At 38.2% G+C, this 20,161-nt stretch overlaps 3 protein-coding genes across 3 annotated transcripts; 2 read left to right on the top strand and 1 right to left on the bottom strand.

Moving 5' to 3' along the window:
- Positions 1 to 43: 43 nt before the first annotated feature.
- LOC137290808 (uncharacterized protein C6orf62 homolog) lies at positions 44 to 10,682 on the bottom strand. The gene is made up of 7 exons (XM_067821943.1): positions 10,142 to 10,682; positions 9,096 to 9,182; positions 7,278 to 7,367; positions 6,874 to 6,996; positions 5,436 to 5,570; positions 5,061 to 5,120; positions 44 to 4,628 (listed from the first exon to the last, which is right to left on the bottom strand). Exons 1-7 carry the CDS (start codon positions 10,268 to 10,270, stop codon positions 4,569 to 4,571), a joined length of 684 nt encoding a protein of 227 aa, XP_067678044.1. The 5' UTR covers positions 10,271 to 10,682; the 3' UTR covers positions 44 to 4,568.
- A 3,213-nt stretch (positions 10,683 to 13,895) lies between these two features.
- On the top strand, positions 13,896 to 15,295 carry LOC137290284 (uncharacterized). The gene is made up of 4 exons (XM_067821086.1): positions 13,896 to 13,975; positions 14,393 to 14,436; positions 14,641 to 14,700; positions 14,946 to 15,295. The coding sequence occupies exons 1-4, from the start codon at positions 13,896 to 13,898 to the stop codon at positions 15,293 to 15,295; spliced, it is 534 nt and encodes a 177-aa protein (XP_067677187.1).
- Positions 15,296 to 17,622: 2,327 nt separating this feature from the next.
- Positions 17,623 to 19,022, top strand: LOC137290286 (uncharacterized). The gene is made up of 4 exons (XM_067821088.1): positions 17,623 to 17,702; positions 18,120 to 18,163; positions 18,368 to 18,427; positions 18,673 to 19,022. Exons 1-4 carry the CDS (start codon positions 17,623 to 17,625, stop codon positions 19,020 to 19,022), a joined length of 534 nt encoding a protein of 177 aa, XP_067677189.1.
- The last annotated feature ends 1,139 nt before the right edge of the window (positions 19,023 to 20,161 follow it).

Raw genomic sequence — 20,161 nt, 5'->3', positions numbered from 1 at the left:
ATTCTGTTCAATATCAGGCATATCAAAAGACAAACACAAGAACAATGTTTCATTTTTTATGCTTCAAGAATATACATTTCCTTACAAGAGGTCAAAGTAGTCCCTGTAACTCGAACATTAACCATTTCTTACAAATACAAGATTTCTGATGAAGACCGGCCTACTTCAGTTATGGGGGAATGACTGAGTCAGATTGATATGGGCATCTTTCCCCACACATTAAAACATACCGTGTGGCAACAAGTTCCTGACATCACAAAAGCTTATTAGATTTAGGATATGTTGGAAACTTACACACCTGCCCGAAATTAATAAGGGGCTTGATCTCTCCAAACAAAGAGAGGAGTGGAGTGAAGAGTACAGGTTTTACGTTGCTTATAGCAATATTCCAGCAATAACATGGCAAGAAACATAAAAAAAAAATGAGCTTCACAACCCAAAGACCTCAGTTCATTCCACCCACAACTGTGTTTTAAATGACAGCTCTGTATGTGAAAACTAATGACATGTTCAACTATCATACAGGAACTTTAACTATCTAATTTTCAACTTACCATCAGGAAAATTACTTTTTAAATTTTCATTTAAACAAAATCTTTTTCAAAATGAAAGTATTTGATTACTTCCAAGTTTTATCCACAATCAAATGTAACATGTTAGCATATAAAGTACATAAAACGTTAAATCAATATAAACAAATATGATAGCACTTAATTATCATCACTTTACATTGCCATATTGCATTAAATCCATGTTGGCATGACTGGTGACTAATATATTTCCCAACAGAAATACACACAGAAAGACTTTTATTGTTCCTTGTTGACAAAGAAAACAGAGCACTATCAAAAGTTATAGCCCTTGTTGTTCAAGTCATCAGAAATATTTCAGCTTCACGGTCATTCACATTCCATCGAACACCCACATACTCAAGACATCCATCATTAATCACACAAAATAACAGAAATAACTGTGGTAGGCATACGTTCCTAAAACAAACTAGAAAGAAACTGTTAACATGCCAATCATGTGCAAGGATGTACTATTCAACTGTTAAAAACATACTCCCCAAACCAGGCCAATTCATTACCCTTTGGAATGCACCATTTATCACACAGTATCCTTCTCATAGTTCCATTTTGTAGGTTTTCTCTATTTTATGGCGACTCTGGATTCAAAGCAAAATTGAACCATTCTGCCAGCCAGAGTCTGCTGGTCTCATATTAAAGGTATGAATATTTCAGGACGAGTTGCATCCTTAGTCTCTGAGATGTGTTACACTGAGGGGAACTGTGAGGAACTGTTACATCATCAGTTACAAGACAAGGTTACATCCATTTGTTTTGCTTGATATATCAGGCTGTAAAACTACAGGTGATTGTAGCTGAATTGTAACCTAGCCTTAAGTTTTCTTAGCACACTAAATAGTGACTTGTCAAAAGATAAGAATTGTTAGTTTTCTTGTACAGTAAAACATGGCATTAACAAACTCCCAGTTAAATGCAAAATTTGTATTTCAATATGTGTTGCTTGTTACTTGTTTGTTTCACTCGTTTCTGACTGCCTCAGTAGTAACACCACTATTCAGTTTGCGACACTTGATAGAATATATGCACCATGAACGGTCAAGAACCATTCCATTATAAAATGTGCTATAACTGTGGCTTATTTTTCAACCTTTATTCATAGTAACCTTTTGGTATTCCCATAAAGAGTATAAAAATGACAACATAAGATGCACACTTAATATTTTAGCTTAACTGACTGTGATCAGTACATACCATGGAATCTGAAGATTGAAGTGTCTTTCACATGTTTCTCAGCAAGGCTTTACATAATGTAACACATAACGGGAAGTAAAAGCAAGATGAAAGAATTTGGAAACGTTCAGTGATTGCCACTGAAAAATGGATTCAAATACATATGGGTTGCCAAAATATCCTGTGACACATATATCGCTTGTCAGATGATACATGCTGACCTGTTGAGCTTCACTAATCTGAAAGTGTACTGTGGTGATGATGATTTGATTCTAAGCATGTTGTTTGATTCAATGATGACTGATACCAACTTGCAATGTGCTTACCATCAAAAACTGAACAAATCTATTCTTACCTCAAATTCATTATACCAAATTAGTTACAAAAATGTTCAAATATTGTACAGAAAAATCATTCAGGACTTTTGAAATAAATTGTTACATCTGTTAATGTTAGGTTTGTTTATATCTGTGTTCATTACAACCATGTTCTACTGTATTACAACATTCCAGGTAAACCCAACAGTCAATAATTCCACCTGGCCTCTGATTACTTTGTAATTGAAGTTTGACCTTTACCTCAGTACCTACCACAAAACATATTCATAACAACTGTACTGGCTGGTATTAAACGTCTTTGAATAGTTCATTTGGGGAAACTAAACAATGATATGATGGGAGCCTATATGTTATTACCAATGATGAGAAAACACTTATACAAGTGCAACAACTTGATAAGCTGGAGTTTACTTTACTGTGGCTTTATCTTTACTCGGTTGACTATATGTATTGAAACACAGTCTCCAGCAGAAAAATAAGTTGGGAAAATAACCATGTGAAGCAATGACAAAAATTGGTGCACACTCCTGTCTATACTATTGTGATGGATAACAATGGAAAATACTATTGGCGGCTAAATTGGTTCAAATTTGGCTAATTCACATGATCAGATGGCCATCAAAGGGATAAAACGAGATGAAATCTTAATTTCTGTAAGCAAGAAATTAAACTTTTATGAAAAACGTTAAAAGATGATCGTAACAGATGAAACTTTGGACAATGGCAATGGTTGTATGACAATGATCATGACAGCTGCAATAGATTAGAAGATTCTTTTTCTTTTTAACATTATGTTAAAATGAAAACTTACACATAAAGAGAATCACATATGCAATATTTTGTTAATTATACACAATTCTAGTCCACATGATCAATGAAATAACATTAAACTTTTGTTTGTCAATTGTTAACAATTTGTATTCACAAAGAAAATTTTTCAGGGACAGCTGATTTCAACTGGGAGCAATATTTGGGGTTTAGATGTGTACTGCGTAGGGGACTGAACTTACACCACCAGCTTGATTGATTGAGAGAGCTTAGTTTTACATCGCTTTCACCAATATTCCAGCAATATCGTGCAGGGGCACTCCAAGTGATCACCATCGTTTGCCTTGATGTGTATGAGCAGGTCTGTCAATGAAAACCTGATGACTCAGTAAAACTCTTGATAGATTTTTGTCAAATTACACTCACTTCACTTACCAAAATTGGTGGGGTAACTACTAGCCCTTATCAATATTCACAACACCACGGATTGAAAAGTGATCTGTCATGGGAAGAGGGTATCTTGCAACCCAGTGATCCAAAGGCAGGGCTAATGATAAAGAGGAATACACTGGATAACCCAACATCCAAAAGCTACAACCTGAAGCCTACACCAATCAGTGCCTACATATAAGGTGCACCCGGCAAACTGCTATGGTAAACCCAGTCTTGCTATGTCTTATAAAGTCAAAATCTCCAAAGCTACATGCTGGACATTTATGAATATCTTTGGATGTGTCTGATCTTCATTTTATCTTCATACAAAATACAACAAGCACCAAGATTAACTGTCTGAGCACCTCTACTTCAACTGAGACATAGCAGAAAACGTCTTGATACAGGTCCATTAATTTCAAAATGACATTATGCACATATGAACACCCCTCCCTCCTCTGGATATCCTTGGCATTTGAAAACACCTCCAACTGCCAATGGAAGCAGCTAACCTGTTATGCACTCATAGGTGCTCAGCTAGTTTGAAACTGTCCCAAAGAGGCCACATAATCCCTTTGTATGGCACCATGCCTCCTATTCAGTATTTGAGCCAACTCAGTAAAACCAGTCCAAGAATCAAAGGATGCGGATGCTTCTCACCGTTATGAAGACTGTTCTAATCTACTGCAGTGGGTACATGTAATTACATAGAATGACAACAATGGTGGCATGAACCTTTGGCATGTAGTTTACCTTCTGGTGGAACCCATGAATGAAATGTACATTAGTCATACAGTATCTGCAACATAGCATTCCATCTAAGGTAACCACAATATGAGCAAATGGAGAAGACGGGTTTCAACTTAGATCCTAGAGCACATGGGTAAGCTTGACTCTAGACATTGGCTGAAACATCCTGCATGCACAGTCTGAACTCATTTCTGCTTACATAAAGTGTTATTACACCATGAAATATAAAAGTACTCAGCATGTTGTTGCATGTAGCACTGTCAAGATCTCAAGTCAAGCCTACTCAGGATAAAGGCATTTGCTTGCACCATGTAAAGGTCTCCTGTCTGAAAGGAATTTTAAGTTTGCATTTGTGTAATGAAGTTGTTTACAAAAATAATTTCGTCTATGCTTTCTGTGTATGACAAATAGTCCATCTCAACAGAAAGCATATCAAACACACATTACAATTTGACGATACAGTCAAACTAGTCAAGGAGAAGGTCTCCCAATGTGTTGTAGTCAGGTCAAGGTCACTGGGTTAAAGATATGTTGCAACAAGTTCCTCTACATTTCCGGCACCCCAGTGGGTCAGCTGGTCCTGAAATGATCGATTGAGATGTTAACCACATTGCCTACAAGATGACTGCAAAGGAAGAATGTTGTAGCTTATTGAATTATTTCTTTTGTTAATGTCACATGATGGAAAGTAACAAAAAATAATGAAAGTGTTTAGAAGTTAACACAACAGAAATATCGAATACACACTCACTATTGAGATATAGCAAACACTGATTTGTACAGGGGCAAAATTACATGTAATCACAGGAAAGCAACATGAGCTTAGTGCATCTAGTGGCTGCAAGAGTTGTATGCTTTTCAGAGAGTTGACACTGATAATACAATGTACTGTTTGGGTTTGACATTTAAGCTCGAGTGAGTATCAAAGGACCTTTGAGTTTGAGCAGCTACAATGGATACTGACACTACACGAAAGTTAGTATAATGACAATAACGGTGCAGCTAGTTTTACCTGTGGTAGATAGAGGCAGACACTGGACAACTTGAACACCACCATCTTGTTCTTGGCAGTCTGAAATACAGCAAAGAATACAAGAGAGGGTTTAGAGGACACAAACTAAAAATGCAGTAGTGAAAACTACACATTAAGTTTTATGGTTGGCAAACAATATGAAGTTAACAGATCCAACAACCTGATTACTAAGTAGCCGTATTGAAGTATGTTCTCTTTCTTTTTACAAATGCAACTGAACTTCAAGTTATTATGACATACTGTAATTGGCTACAACCATAAAATATTCATTGGCCTAATAGAGAGGTCTTCCACAAACAAAACTAAGTGCCAAAACAAGCATGTACCACTTCAAGTTCTGAATGGATGACCTACCTGTAGCTGCTGCTTGTCTATGAAGAGGAACATGGTCTGGGATGGGTTGTTGATGATGAGCCCCTCTTTGTCTCGCCGACTAACCAGTCTCATCAGCTGTCTTTCATAGTCCAGATGACTGAACAAGAAGCTGGCCTGCCACAGACAAATATACTAATCATCAAACAGTAAGTTTGCTGTCATACTGGACATGAAAATATCCAAAGAAACAGACACATGAGTTATGGAGACCTATTCTTTCCTTGAATTCCAGGGGAGTCAAAACAAACCATTTGGTATTTTTGTCATATCCACATCAATTACAGTAATATAGTTCCTTTTCAAGGATAAGAGTGAAAACATAATTGTGAAAATGAGAGTGCCTTCAAGCACACATTCTGAGTGAGTGAGTGAGTTCAGTTTTACATCTCACTCAGCAATATTCCAAGTACATGGTGGCTGTCTGAAAATAATCAAGTCTGGACCAGACAATCCAGTAGTCAAAAGCATGATCACTGATCTGTGCAAATGGGAACTGATGACATATGTCAAGAAGTCAGTGAGCCTGACCACTCCTGTTAGTTGCCTCTTGCGACAAGCATAGTTGCCTTTTGTGACAAGCATGGGTTGCTGAAGACCTATTCTATCCTGGATCTTCACAGGTTAAACTTTTTGAAATGAGTGTTCAAACCAGGCCAAAGTCTTACTGCAACTTACAGTTGCTTCAGATGTTGAAAGCATATCCAATGAAATACACCACCAGGCTTTGATGGTGTTAATTGGACATGCTACATATAGTGTAACTACAGTGGAAACTAACTAAACTGGCACTTATCGGGACTGAAGATAGCAGAGCTTACACTGTTACCTATGACTAAAACTGAACCAGTTTTGTCACTCTTGTATAAATTGTTGCAACACATAATTCTCTCAATTACTGCACACACTGACTCAGTTCACTAATTACATGAACAAGTATACCCATACTGATGGTCAATCATGTAGTTTTAACACAGGTTTAATTGGTGACAATACACTTCTGGCTGACTCCTACCCACAAACTGGATTATACAGTAAAATCACTGTAAAAGCACATATTCATGAAACTCACTCCATGCTGAGATCCGGAACTGGCAGCTGCTAAACTGCAGAGCTTTTAAATGATGATAAATGTACAAGCTATAAATGGGACTGAGATTTAATGCCAGTGATGACAACTTGCCAGATTGGACAACCACCTGTTTGGACAGCTTCGACAGTATCAGTAACACATCTTCACAATTATACAATTGCTTAATGTGATGATCATGAATGAAACAATGATAAAGTTATGACATACATAAAACACAAACATCACTGATAGTATTAAGATATGATAATATACCCCTACAGCACATGACTTTATCAACACTTATACAAGCTGTCCTGTTATCCTGTGCACCTAATATCTGCAACATACCTCAACACGTTTGAATGGGAGTTGGTCTCCCTTCCAGCGAGAAAAGAGCTGACACTCAATCCTGTCAATGTCACTTCTTGGCCAAAGAAAAAAGTCAATCTCTGTTGTACATCCAATAACATCCTGAAAAAAATATATTGAGCATAAAGTAACAAACACTTCATGTATGCATGTTCAATTCTCTGACACATCTATGCACTTATGCTGATCAAAATGACATACAAAAACACACATATTTTGATGTACAATCTGTGATTAACATGGACTTTCAAACTCAATGCAAAAGAAATTATACTTGAATACCTCTCTCAAATAGAGTTTTTCATGATTCTTATCAGTTATATCCATAAGCTGACAATGTCATTTACTACAATGAGCAGACTCGCCAAAGTGTTTACACTCACCCTTCTCATGGACTGCCACCTAGGAGCATGCAACTGAACTACATCTTTGTCTAGGAGTTCTCTGGAGCTTTCATAAGAATAAGCTTCTTCCTAAAATACAAAGTATACATGCTTCAGGTTTAACAGGGTTCTAAAAGTGCATACTGTATGACATGTGAATTGTGTTGATGACTGGGGTAGCTGACCATGATGATGATGATCTTACTCATAAAGTAACATTAAAATCAATGTTTACTTTCACTTGCTGCACAAGTTCATTTTTCTCCTTCAGAATGAAGCAAGAACAGAAATAGTATAATTTACCTTTTGCTACCAAAGTAGGAAGTGTTTAATAGGATTCATTGACCAATTCAATGTCCAACAATGTTTGCAGGATTTGCCCATTGACAATGTAATAGCAGTAAAATTAATAACTGGCATATATAAGAAAGACATCTGTATGTATACTGTAAGTGAGTGAGTTTAGTTTACACTGCTTCTAGCAATATTCCAGCTATATCATGGCACCAGAAAAGGGGGTAAATTGAACATGGGTCTTCGGCATGACGATTGAAAGCCATAACCACCGGGGTACCCAACCATCCCATCTATACCGTGTGAATCAGTAGAGAATAACAGAAAAACTAACGCCACTAGGACAAACAAGTACTGCAGTCTACGTAAACTTAGTCTCAGTAATATTCATAACACTGCTATATTGAGTCAGTGAGTGAGCGGGTTAAGTTTTAAGGCGTACTCATCAATATTCCAGCTATATGGCGGCAGCCTCTAAATAATCAAGTCTGGACCAGACAATCCAGTGATCATCAACATGAGCATCAATCTTCACAATTGGGAACTGACAACATGTGTTAACCAAGTCAGCGAGTCTGACCACCCGATCCTGTTAGTCGCCTCTTATGACAAGCATAGTCGCCTTTTATGGCCAGCATGGGTTGCTGAAGGCCCATTCTACCTGATTACCTTCAGGTAACTGCTATATTGAGTCTAACAAACCCTAGTTGAAGGTCGTGTTAGAAAACCTACGGCTGTTCAGTTAAAAATGTGACTGACGAATAACACTGAGCTTACGTATACTTAGACTGATGAGTACTGCACACTAATGCTGGATACTAGGGGTGGGGTGGAAACTTCTGGTAGTCCATACTGTGATTCAAATACTGCTAATGGGATATGAGTGCAAGGGTGTACATATGCCATGCTTGACCCCGTAAAGCAGTCAGTGAGCTGGACTTAAGGTTGCTGTTATTCCAGCCACATGTCATGTAAACGTAATGTGGGAAGAAAGCCTTAAGATGTGTACCAGTTTGGAGTAACCCATAAACTCAGGTTTGGTGCTGACAATCCTTGAAACAGAATTGGGGTGAAATGGGATTCAAACCTATAATCACATTTTTCTGATCAATAACAAATCAGTTACTTTTTCGTGCAGGGTAGTTTGTTTCCACTCTCATTAAATCCTGCATGCTACATTCATACAATACTCTGCCTGAAGAGCCAACAGATCAATAGAGAGTCCTGTCTTGGGAACAAGGAGCAAATTGTTTGTCCATTCCAAATGACTACTGCTGGAGGTATTGAGCATATTAAATGTCAGATTACTCCTTATTTGGTTGTCACTTTGAGAAATTTCATCATGTCAACAGGAAAATTCGCGCAATGAAGTTGACTTCTCACTAACTTCAATGGAGGTGCCTTCAGAATTTCATGCACAGGAATTACATCAAAGTAAAAGTTATTAATCTATATGGAATGGTCATGCTACCTGATAAGTGAAATTCCTTCAAATTACAATGACGTCAAGTCATCACTCCTCACCTTTACACCTTTGAGAATACTGTCTTCATAGTTGTTAGTCATTACTGGAACAACTTCTGCTACTTCAAAAATAGCCACCTTTTTCTTCTGAAAAAGTAATCAGTTAAATATTATCATTCATTTACGCAGCAGAGTAACTGTAATATTTATCCAAGTCACAAAGAGATTACCAGGCTAAATCTACATTCAAATATTTTGATCTTGTGAGGTTGTACATACATTGTTTCAAAATTTATTTCCTATATTAGTGAGAAAGCAGGATTTCTGAAATGATTTCAACAGTTTGAGGCATATTCTAGAATATAGTTAGTCACTGATGTACAGTGAGCGAGCGAGTTCAGTTTTATGCCGCACTTGGCAATATGCCAGCTATTTGGTGGTGGCCTGTAAATAATCGAGTCTGGACCAGACAACACTCTGATCAAAAGCATGAGCATCGATCTGCGCAATTGGGAACAGACGGCGTGTCAACTAAGTCAGTGAGTCTGACCACCCAATCCTGTTAGTGGCCTTTTACACCAAGCAGAGTTGCCTTTTATGGCAAGCAGAGGTTACTGAAGGCCTCTTCTACCCCGGACCTTTCTAGGTTGATGGTTATACAGGAAGCTTCTGTTGTATATGACTTATTTTGAGTGAGATAAGAGATATATTTATTTATATGTTCAGCATGCAGGGGTATACACAATATAGTGGATGTCAATAGGTTGGTTTAAAATTTTAAGATTTTCTCTCCTGAACAAACATGGATTCTTTTAACTCTAACGCTTTCAACTTTCTTAGACAAACACACATATCACAAAACTGAGTTTTGATTACATAAGTTTTTCAGTGAATGAGCACCAAAAGCTAAAAAAGCTGAAGTGTATTGTGTGCAAATATGTATCCCAAAATGTCATCATTATGTTAGAACTAAGGCATGAAGTAATGAAGGATACAAACACTATGTACACTAACATTGTGATTTACAATGAAGCAATTATTGTTATTGTAAGCAGATATACTCCAGAAATCCAACACATTGTTAGACACTAATAAAATGGATTCACCTTTTCTTTGAAATGGAAAATAATATACATCTTGAACTCAAAATGGTCAGCAAGCGACTCTCTTTTCTTTCTAAGTTGGTGTCGAAGCCTGCTGACGGCCGCACTTTTCCGTGCATGGGGATCCCCCATCTCTAGTTCTCTACGCGTCCAAGTTGGTATTTTGGTTTACAGAATCATATTAGTAGCTGTTTACGTCAAGTTTACCCTTCTCGATTGATGTTGAGAGTTATTTGTGTGCATTTCCATGGCTGACAAAGAATTATTTGACAATAACACTCGGCCAAAGAAGGTGACGGATTCAACAGATAGGCCTGTATTTGTGGAAGGCTGTGTCGCCAGTCTCTTTATAAGCGGGGTTATGTACACAGTGAAGATTCTGACGTGCCATGGTTCGTGAAGGGGCAAAGATTATGAAATATTAGAGTCAATAAATCCATCGCGAAAGACAGATAGCAACGCTGATCCACTGGTCAGTGGAAAATTACAGCTCACAGCAACACAACACTATGCCTTTCCTTCTCTTTCCGCAAATATGGCGAACGAAGCCTCGTTCTGGAATATCAATTCAAGGGAGGTTATTCAACCTCACGCAATCATGATCTAACATGAGTCAAGGACCTGACAGGTTCGTATCTTCAACGGAAGACTTCATTTCTATTTTACAGACCACACATTAATAAACCAAGCTAGAGCCAAACCAAAATTTGAATTGCTACCGTGTTATAACTTGTTTAATGTGCATTCTAGAAGTTGGTTTGCATTTTATATCAATTTTGGAATTGTTAAAACAAAACAAAATATATAAAATCAGCTACAATAAAAATAAATGCTGATATGCAAATTTTACGGCTCATACCCTTTAAAGGCATCATAACATAGTACGGATAATTACTATGAAGCTTGGAATATCTCTTTGAATATCTACATTATGGTAGAACTAGGTACTTATATAAAACATACATGATCATTCACACATGTACTGACTGAAAAAGTCACAAAGAACGTGCACATGGTCAGATATAGTGTATTTCTGGGTGTGCGAACATTAGCGACCTAGTTGTACTATATAGATATAATGTTATTGTCGTTAAAACGAATAACACAAACCCTTTCAGAGATCTTGCGCACATAGGAACAGCTACCAAAGTGTTTTGTGTCAGCTGAGTTTATTAGATATTTCCCGTTTAGGTTCATGTGTGCGTGTGCGTGCGTGCGTGCGTGTGTGTGAGGAGTGGGCGAGGACACACACTCTCTCCCTTTGTCGTGAAATTTTTATATGACCATTGAAACTCGGGTGTAAATGGACTGTGCATCCCCCTTTTCTAAACTATGTTTTATTTGTAGCTACGCATTAAGCTAATGCTGTATTGAAAGTGATATTTTCCCGTTATCGTATTCCCAAACATCAAATCATGTTTATGATTTTTCAGTGGTCATTGTGGGCATCTTCTTGGCTGTAAGGTTATGTGTACGAAGATGTCGGTCCGTTGTCAAGGATGGCCACAGTGTTCGTGGATCTCTTGATGCCGCCGAGAATGGAAATGCAGACGACATTGTCTCCCTGGCTCCACACGAAGATTTCACACTGGCTTCTAATGCTTTGTGGTGGGAGATTGTGGAGAAGAGAGAGGCGGAAGACCCAACTTTCGGTCAGGATGTGGTGATAGCACCAGAGTACTGGGTGGAAGACGAGGATTTGAGTTATGACCCAGAATACTGCCTGAAGCCAGGCGCCCTCTGGTGGGAGGTGGTGGAGGCCCAGGAGAAGGCTGGAAGCTGAAGACAGAACAAAGTTCTGGGACCAATGGTCCCCGGTGACACATGGAAACCAGGATATAGGTTGTGTTATCTCACGGACAGATATCCTGGACACTTCGAGCTGGTTCACTATCTTCATATCTGAAACCAGGATATCGGTTAAGTTGTCTCACGTACAGATATTCTGGATACTTCGAACCGACCGTTCATCTTCACGTGCGTGGACATGATGGCTTGAAGAAGCTGTGATACCCGTTCCTTTGTGAGCACACCTGTGGCAAAACTAGGTCTTGTTATATCCATGCCAAGGAGACTTTGAGCAATGAATTACGGGGCTGTGTTCCCAAAGTGTTATGAACTCAGTCCAGTTTTATGTGGCCTCATTTATTTGACAACGTGTCTTTATTGTTATGTACATACTGTGCAATAAATCCTATTTTGTTACTGTTGTCAGATGTTTGAACAATATCCAGACACCAACTGATGGTGGATCTGTTGCCGACTTTTACCGCAGCTTTCCGATGGCTTGCGATCTGTAATAGATAAACGGTCCAACAGTAATCCATGGCCTCACGGTCGCTGATGATTCTGAACAGACTTTCATGATTTGACAACACCATAAAATCCAATTCACCATGGAATCAGAGCACCACCACCATCAATTAGCCTTCGTCGATGTACAACCCGACAACAGTCAAGACAACAAAAGGAGTTGTTATCCATAAAACATATCATGTATTCAACAGTGTCTCCTATGGAATCCTCAACAGTGTCTCTTATGGATTCCTAGAATGGACACAGTGTCATTTTCACCCGTACCAGAAATAAATAAATAAATAAATAAATAAATAAATAAATAAATAAATAAATAAATAAATAAATAAATGAATGAATGAATGAATGAATGAATGAATGAATGAATGAATAAGACAAAACAAAATACAGTAAAACCATCAAAAAGTTTTAAATTTAGGCGAAATGCGACACCGTGACATTTTTGCCTTTTGTCGCATCGCTGAACCCCTCGGAACCATTTCATAACTGCCAGGGCACAGTTGCGACAAACTGCATACAAAATCTATCCACCACATGCATTAGGCTATTGTGTTGGAACGTTTGAACACGGTACTGGTGTGTTTCAGCACCCTTGTTTTTGACAATGTTTCATTCACTTAAACTCAACACGTATTGAATAAGCTGCTTCACTGCGTGTTCTAATATGTCGTTTGAAGTACCTCTGCTCTGTGCAAGCATCGGAAATAGTTCATCACGTTTGCAAAAAAAAAGAAAGAAATTCATCAATAAATGAAAAGAAACGGGACAATACGACTCACTTTATATTATAGCGTATGTGCAACAAACCCGACAATGCGCATTGACTCTCTCATTGACTTAAACATGTTTATTCACAAATGTGAAAGGAATTGGGGACAAGTTATCCAACTTGAGATATCCGCTCCCTAATGTTTTCATACATGTATCTTCCATATTATACATCTATGGAAGGAATAGAGAGAAAGTACAGTAACGTTTTGACTGATAAAAATGGAAGTTCGTACACATTTGAAAACCTGTTCCATTCAATAAAACACGATGACTATAATATTTTCAGAATGGGGAACGCATTTGTTGATAATATGCAAAGGATTTTATCCATTTATCCCAAATCACATTTGTATACATGCATATATTCAAATAAAACTAATCATTGCATTCTGGAAGTGCTACCAAAGTGTCCTGTGTCAACGTAATCTATATAGGAGATGTTCTACAATTAGGTGTTTCCATTCAAAGTTTATAGTAATTCCCGAATAATTCCCAACTTTAGACCTGTTCGTAGGCAATGGAACATTTACCGATCATCACGCGCTCGATGATAGCGATCCACGAGTCATGCTTTTCAACACAAAACACGCCAAAGCATGGAGTTACCTGCCCTTGAACAGTGGTATCTAAGGGTGTGACGTCACAGACAGTGACGAACTGTGCCACATGCATGATGCCGTCTTTGAGATTAGCGCGTGCTTTATCAACACATCTACGCGATATGCCGTCCAAAACAATTCTTCCTTCGAGGTACGTGTTCGACTACCTTCATTTTGTAATAATATACAATTGTTAAGTCGAGGGAATAATTTACGTGCAATGATATTTAGTAAGTATGTGAACTAACTGGTCCTGTGATTGAATGGGTTTGGTATAGGCGTAGAGACAAACTGATTTGAGTATTTCAACATTATGTAGCCAGTATGTGTTCATTAATACAATGTATATAAACTATTTTCTAGAACGACTTGTAAGCAATTTTCTATGTACGATTTGTTTCTAGTAGTGACGAAATCTGAATAATAGTGAAACAAGATATCGCTTGCCGTAACGGTAGACGACATGTTGTTCCTTTGAATCACTTTACTGTGTTGATACCATACTCATATCTGGTTTACGACTCATGTAGTGTGCGAGTATTTCAAAAAGGTCATATATTTTTTTCAGGCTGCCTTGGAAGAAGACAGAGTCTCTGGTGAACTATGTCAGAGGTAAAGTTACTTTCTAGTTTCAATATCCCAAAGGAAATGTGTGTTGACGGATTGACGGAAAAGTTTCAAATAAATATGGAAAACACAAAAACGTTCCACAGAAAAAGAGCCACCTAGTATTTCATTTGTTCAGTAATAGTCTGTTAAAACAATGTTAACAGTTTTAGGGCGTTTGGTAATCAGTACACTTATGCTATTCTTCAGACATGATAACCGGCCAAAGTCACATGGTCCTTATGATCTGCACAATTGTTGTTGGAGGTGGTAAGTATATTTTACATCTATTTCTATGACGTGTATATGAGACCATCTAATTTACGACAACTGGAATAAATATTTCTGCCAAAAGTCATTTAATAACATACCCCAAACCCTTCCTCAATATTTGGGGGTCTTATGGATAATTTGAAGTTATATTTGTAGCTACGTATTAAGTGATGTTGTATTGAAAGTGATATTTTTTCCATTAGTGCATTCCCAAACATCAAATCATGTTTATGATTTTTCAGTGGTCATTGTGGGCATCTTCTTGGCTGTAAGGTTATGTGTACGAAGATGTCGGTCCGTTGTCAAGGATGGCCACAGTGTTCGTGGATCTCTTGATGCCGCCGAGAATGGAAATGCAGACGACATTGTCTCCCTGGCTCCACACGAAGATTTCACACTGGCCCCTAATGCCTTGTGGTGGGAGGTCGTGGAGAAGAGAGAGGCGGAAGACCCAACTTTCGGTCAGGATGTGGTGATAGCACCAGAGTACTGGGTGGAAGACGAGGATTTGAGTTATGACCCAGAATACTGCCTGAAGCCAGGCGAACTCTGGTGGGAGGTGGTGGAGGCCCAGGAGAAGGCTGGAAGCTGAAGATAGAACAAAGTTCTGGGACTAATGGTCCCCGGTGACACATGGAAACCAGGATATAGGTTGTGTTATCTCACGGACAGATATCCTGGACATTTCGAGCTGGCCGATCATCTCCATAGCTGAAACCAGGATATAGGTTAAGTTTGTCTCACGTACAGATATTCTGGATACTTCGAACTGACCGTTCATCTTCACGTGCGTGGACATGATGGCTTGAAGAAGCTGTGATACCCGTTCCTTTGTGAGCACACCTGTGGCAAAACTTGGTCTTGTTATATATATATAGTTTATGTTATTTCACATACAGATATCCTGGACACTTCGAGCTGGCCGATCATCTTCACATCTGAAACCAGGATATAGGTTATGTGATCTCACGGACAGATATTCTGGACACTTCGAGCTGGTTCACTATCTTCATAGCTGAAACAAGGATATCGGTTAAGTTATTGTGATATTCTGGATACTTCGAACCGGCCGTTCATCTTCACGTGCGTGGACATGATGGCTTGAAGAAGCTGTGATACCCGTTCCTTTGTGAGCACACCTGTGGCAAAACTAGGTCTTGTTATATCCATGCCAAGGAGACTTTGAGCAATGAATTACGGGACTGTGTTCCCAAAGTGTTATGAACTCAGTCCAGTTTTATGTGGCCTCATTTATTTGACAACGTGTCTTTATTGTTATGTACATACTGTGCAATAAATCCTATTTTGTTACTGTTGTCAGATGTTTGAACAATATCCAGACACCAACTGATGGTGGATCTGTTGCCGACTTTTACCGCAGCTTTCCGATGGCTTGCGATCTGTAATAGATAAACGGTCCAACAGTAATCCATGGCCTCACGGTCGCTGATGATTCTGAACAGACTTTCATGATTTGACAACACCATAAAATCCAATTCACCATGGAATCAGAGCACCACCACCATCAATTAGCCTTCGTCGATGTACAACCCGACAACAGTCAAGACAACAAAAGGAGTTGTTATCCATAAAACATATCATGTATTCAACAGTGTCTCCTATGGAATCCTCAACAGTCTCTTTTATGGATTCCTAGAATGGACACAGTGTCATTTTCACCCGTACCAGAAATAAATAAATAAATAAATAAATAAATAAATAAATAAATAAATAAATGAATAAATAAATAAATAAATAAATAAATAAATAAATAAATAAATAAATAAATAAATAAATGAATGAATGAATGAATGAATCAATGAATGAATGAATGAATGAATGAATAAATAAGACAAAACAAAATACAGTAAAACCATCAAAAAGTTTTAAATTTAGGCGAAATGCGACACCGTGACATTTTTGCCTTTTGTCGCATCGCTGAACCCCTCGGAACCATTTCATAACTGCCAGGGCACAGTTGCGACAAACTGCATACAAAATCTATCCACCACATGCATTAGGCTATTGTGTTGGAACGTTTGAACACGGTACTGGTGTGTTTCAGCACCCTTGTTTTTGACAATGTTTCATTCACTTAAACTCAACACGTATTGAATAAGCTGCTTCACTGCGTGTTCTAATATGTCGTTTGAAGTACCTCTGCTCTGTGCAAGCATCGGAAATAGTTCATCACGTTTGCAAAAAAAAAGAAAGAAATTCATCAATAAATGAAAAGAAACGGGACAATACGACTCACTTTATATTATAGCGTATGTGCAACAAACCCGACAATGCGCATTGACTCTCTCATTGACTTAAACATGTTTATTCACAAATGTGAAAGGAATTGGGGACAAGTTATCCAACTTGAGATATCCGCTCCCTAATGTTTTCATACATGTATCTTCCATATTATACATCTATGGAAGGAATAGAGAGAAAGTACAGTAACGTTTTGACTGATAAAAATGGAAGTTCGTACACATTTGAAAACCTGTTCCATTCAATAAAACACGATGACTATAATATTTTCAGAATGGGGAACGCATTTGTTGATAATATGCAAAGGATTTTATCCATTTATCCCAAATCACATTTGTATACATGCATATATTCAAATAAAACTAATCATTGCATTCTGGAAGTGCTACCAAAGTGTCCTGTGTCAACGTAATCTATATAGGAGATGTTCTACAATTAGGTGTTTCCATTCAAAGTTTATAGTAATTCCCGAATAATTCCCAACTTTAGACCTGTTCGTAGGCAATGGAACATTTACCGATCATCACGCGCTCGATGATAGCGATCCACGAGTCATGCTTTTCAACACAAAACACGCCAAAGCATGGAGTTACCTGCCCTTGAACAGTGGTATCTAAGGGTGTGACGTCACAGACAGTGACGAACTGTGCCACATGCATGATGCCGTCTTTGAGATTAGCGCGTGCTTTATCAACACATCTACGCGATATGCCGTCCAAAACAATTCTTCCTTCGAGGTACGTGTTCGACTACCTTCATTTTGTAATAATATACAATTGTTAAGTCGAGGGAATAATTTACGTGCAATGATATTTAGTAAGTATGTGAACTAACTGGTCCTGTGATTGAATGGGTTTGGTATAGGCGTAGAGACAAACTGATTTGAGTATTTCAACATTATGTAGCCAGTATGTGTTCATTAATACAATGTATATAAACTATTTTCTAGAACGACTTGTAAGCAATTTTCTATGTACGATTTGTTTCTAGTAGTGACGAAATCTGAATAATAGTGAAACAAGATATCGCTTGCCGTAACGGTAGACGACATGTTGTTCCTTTGAATCACTTTACTGTGTTGATACCATACTCATATCTGGTTTACGACTCATGTAGTGTGCGAGTATTTCAAAAAGGTCATATATTTTTTTCAGGCTGCCTTGGAAGAAGACAGAGTCTCTGGTGAACTATGTCAGAGGTAAAGTTACTTTCTAGTTTCAATATCCCAAAGGAAATGTGTGTTGACGGATTGACGGAAAAGTTTCAAATAAATATGGAAAACACAAAAACGTTCCACAGAAAAAGAGCCACCTAGTATTTCATTTGTTCAGTAATAGTCTGTTAAAACAATGTTAACAGTTTTAGGGCGTTTGGTAATCAGTACACTTATGCTATTCTTCAGACATGATAACCGGCCAAAGTCACATGGTCCTTATGATCTGCACAATTGTTGTTGGAGGTGGTAAGTATATTTTACATCTATTTCTATGACGTGTATATGAGACCATCTAATTTACGACAACTGGAATAAATATTTCTGCCAAAAGTCATTTAATAACATACCCCAAACCCTTCCTCAATATTTGGGGGTCTTATGGATAATTTGAAGTTATATTTGTAGCTACGTATTAAGTGATGTTGTATTGAAAGTGATATTTTTTCCATTAGTGCATTCCCAAACATCAAATCATGTTTATGATTTTTCAGTGGTCATTGTGGGCATCTTCTTGGCTGTAAGGTTATGTGTACGAAGATGTCGGTCCGTTGTCAAGGATGGCCACAGTGTTCGTGGATCTCTTGATGCCGCCGAGAATGGAAATGCAGACGACATTGTCTCCCTGGCTCCACACGAAGATTTCACACTGGCCCCTAATGCCTTGTGGTGGGAGGTCGTGGAGAAGAGAGAGGCGGAAGACCCAACTTTCGGTCAGGATGTGGTGATAGCACCAGAGTACTGGGTGGAAGACGAGGATTTGAGTTATGACCCAGAATACTGCCTGAAGCCAGGCGAACTCTGGTGGGAGGTGGTGGAGGCCCAGGAGAAGGCTGGAAGCTGAAGATAGAACAAAGTTCTGGGACTAATGGTCCCCGGTGACACATGGAAACCAGGATATAGGTTGTGTTATCTCACGGACAGATATCCTGGACATTTCGAGCTGGCCGATCATCTCCATAGCTGAAACCAGGATATAGGTTAAGTTTGTCTCACGTACAGATATTCTGGATACTTCGAACTGACCGTTCATCTTCACGTGCGTGGACATGATGGCTTGAAGAAGCTGTGATACCCGTTCCTTTGTGAGCACACCTGTGGCAAAACTAGGTCTTGTTATATCCATGCCAAGGAGACTTTGAGCAATGAATTACGGGACTGTGTTCCCAAAGTGTTATGAACTCAGTCCAGTTTTATGTGGCCTCATTTATTTGACAACGTGTCTTTATTGTTATGTACATACTGTGCAATAAATCCTATTTTGTTACTGTTGTCAGATGTTTGAACAATATCCAGACACCAACTGATGGTGGATCTGTTGCCGACTTTTACCGCAGCTTTCCGATGGCTTGCGATCTGTAATAGATAAACGGTCCAACAGTAATCCATGGCCTCACGGTCGCTGATGATTCTGAACAGACTTTCATGATTTGACAACACCATAAAATCCAATTCACCATGGAATCAGAGCACCACCACCATCAATTAGCCTTCGTCGATGTACAACCCGACAACAGTCAAGACAACAAAAGGAGTTGTTATCCATAAAACATATCATGTATTCAACAGTGTCTCCTATGGAATCCTCAACAGTCTCTTTTATGGATTCCTAGAATGGACACAGTGTCATTTTCACCCGTACCAGAAATAAATAAATAAATAAATAAATAAATAAATAAATAAATAAATAAATGAATAAATAAATAAATAAATAAATAAATAAATAAATAAGTAAATAAATAAATAAATAAATAAATAAATAAATAAATAAATGAATGAATGAATGAATGAATGAATGAATGAATGAATGAATGAATGAATAAATAAGACAAAACAAAATACAGTAAAACCATCAAAAAGTTTTAAATTTAGGCGAAATGCGACACCGTGACATTTTTGCCTTTTGTCGCATCGCTGAACCCCTCGGAACCATTTCATAACTGCCAGGGCACAGTTGCGACAAACTGCATACAAAATCTATCC

The sequence above is a fragment of the Haliotis asinina genome, chromosome 7 (genome assembly GCF_037392515.1).
Source record: "Haliotis asinina isolate JCU_RB_2024 chromosome 7, JCU_Hal_asi_v2, whole genome shotgun sequence".
Lineage (NCBI taxonomy): Eukaryota > Metazoa > Mollusca > Gastropoda > Lepetellida > Haliotidae > Haliotis > Haliotis asinina.
This window is presented reverse-complemented; position numbering and strand designations above follow the sequence as displayed.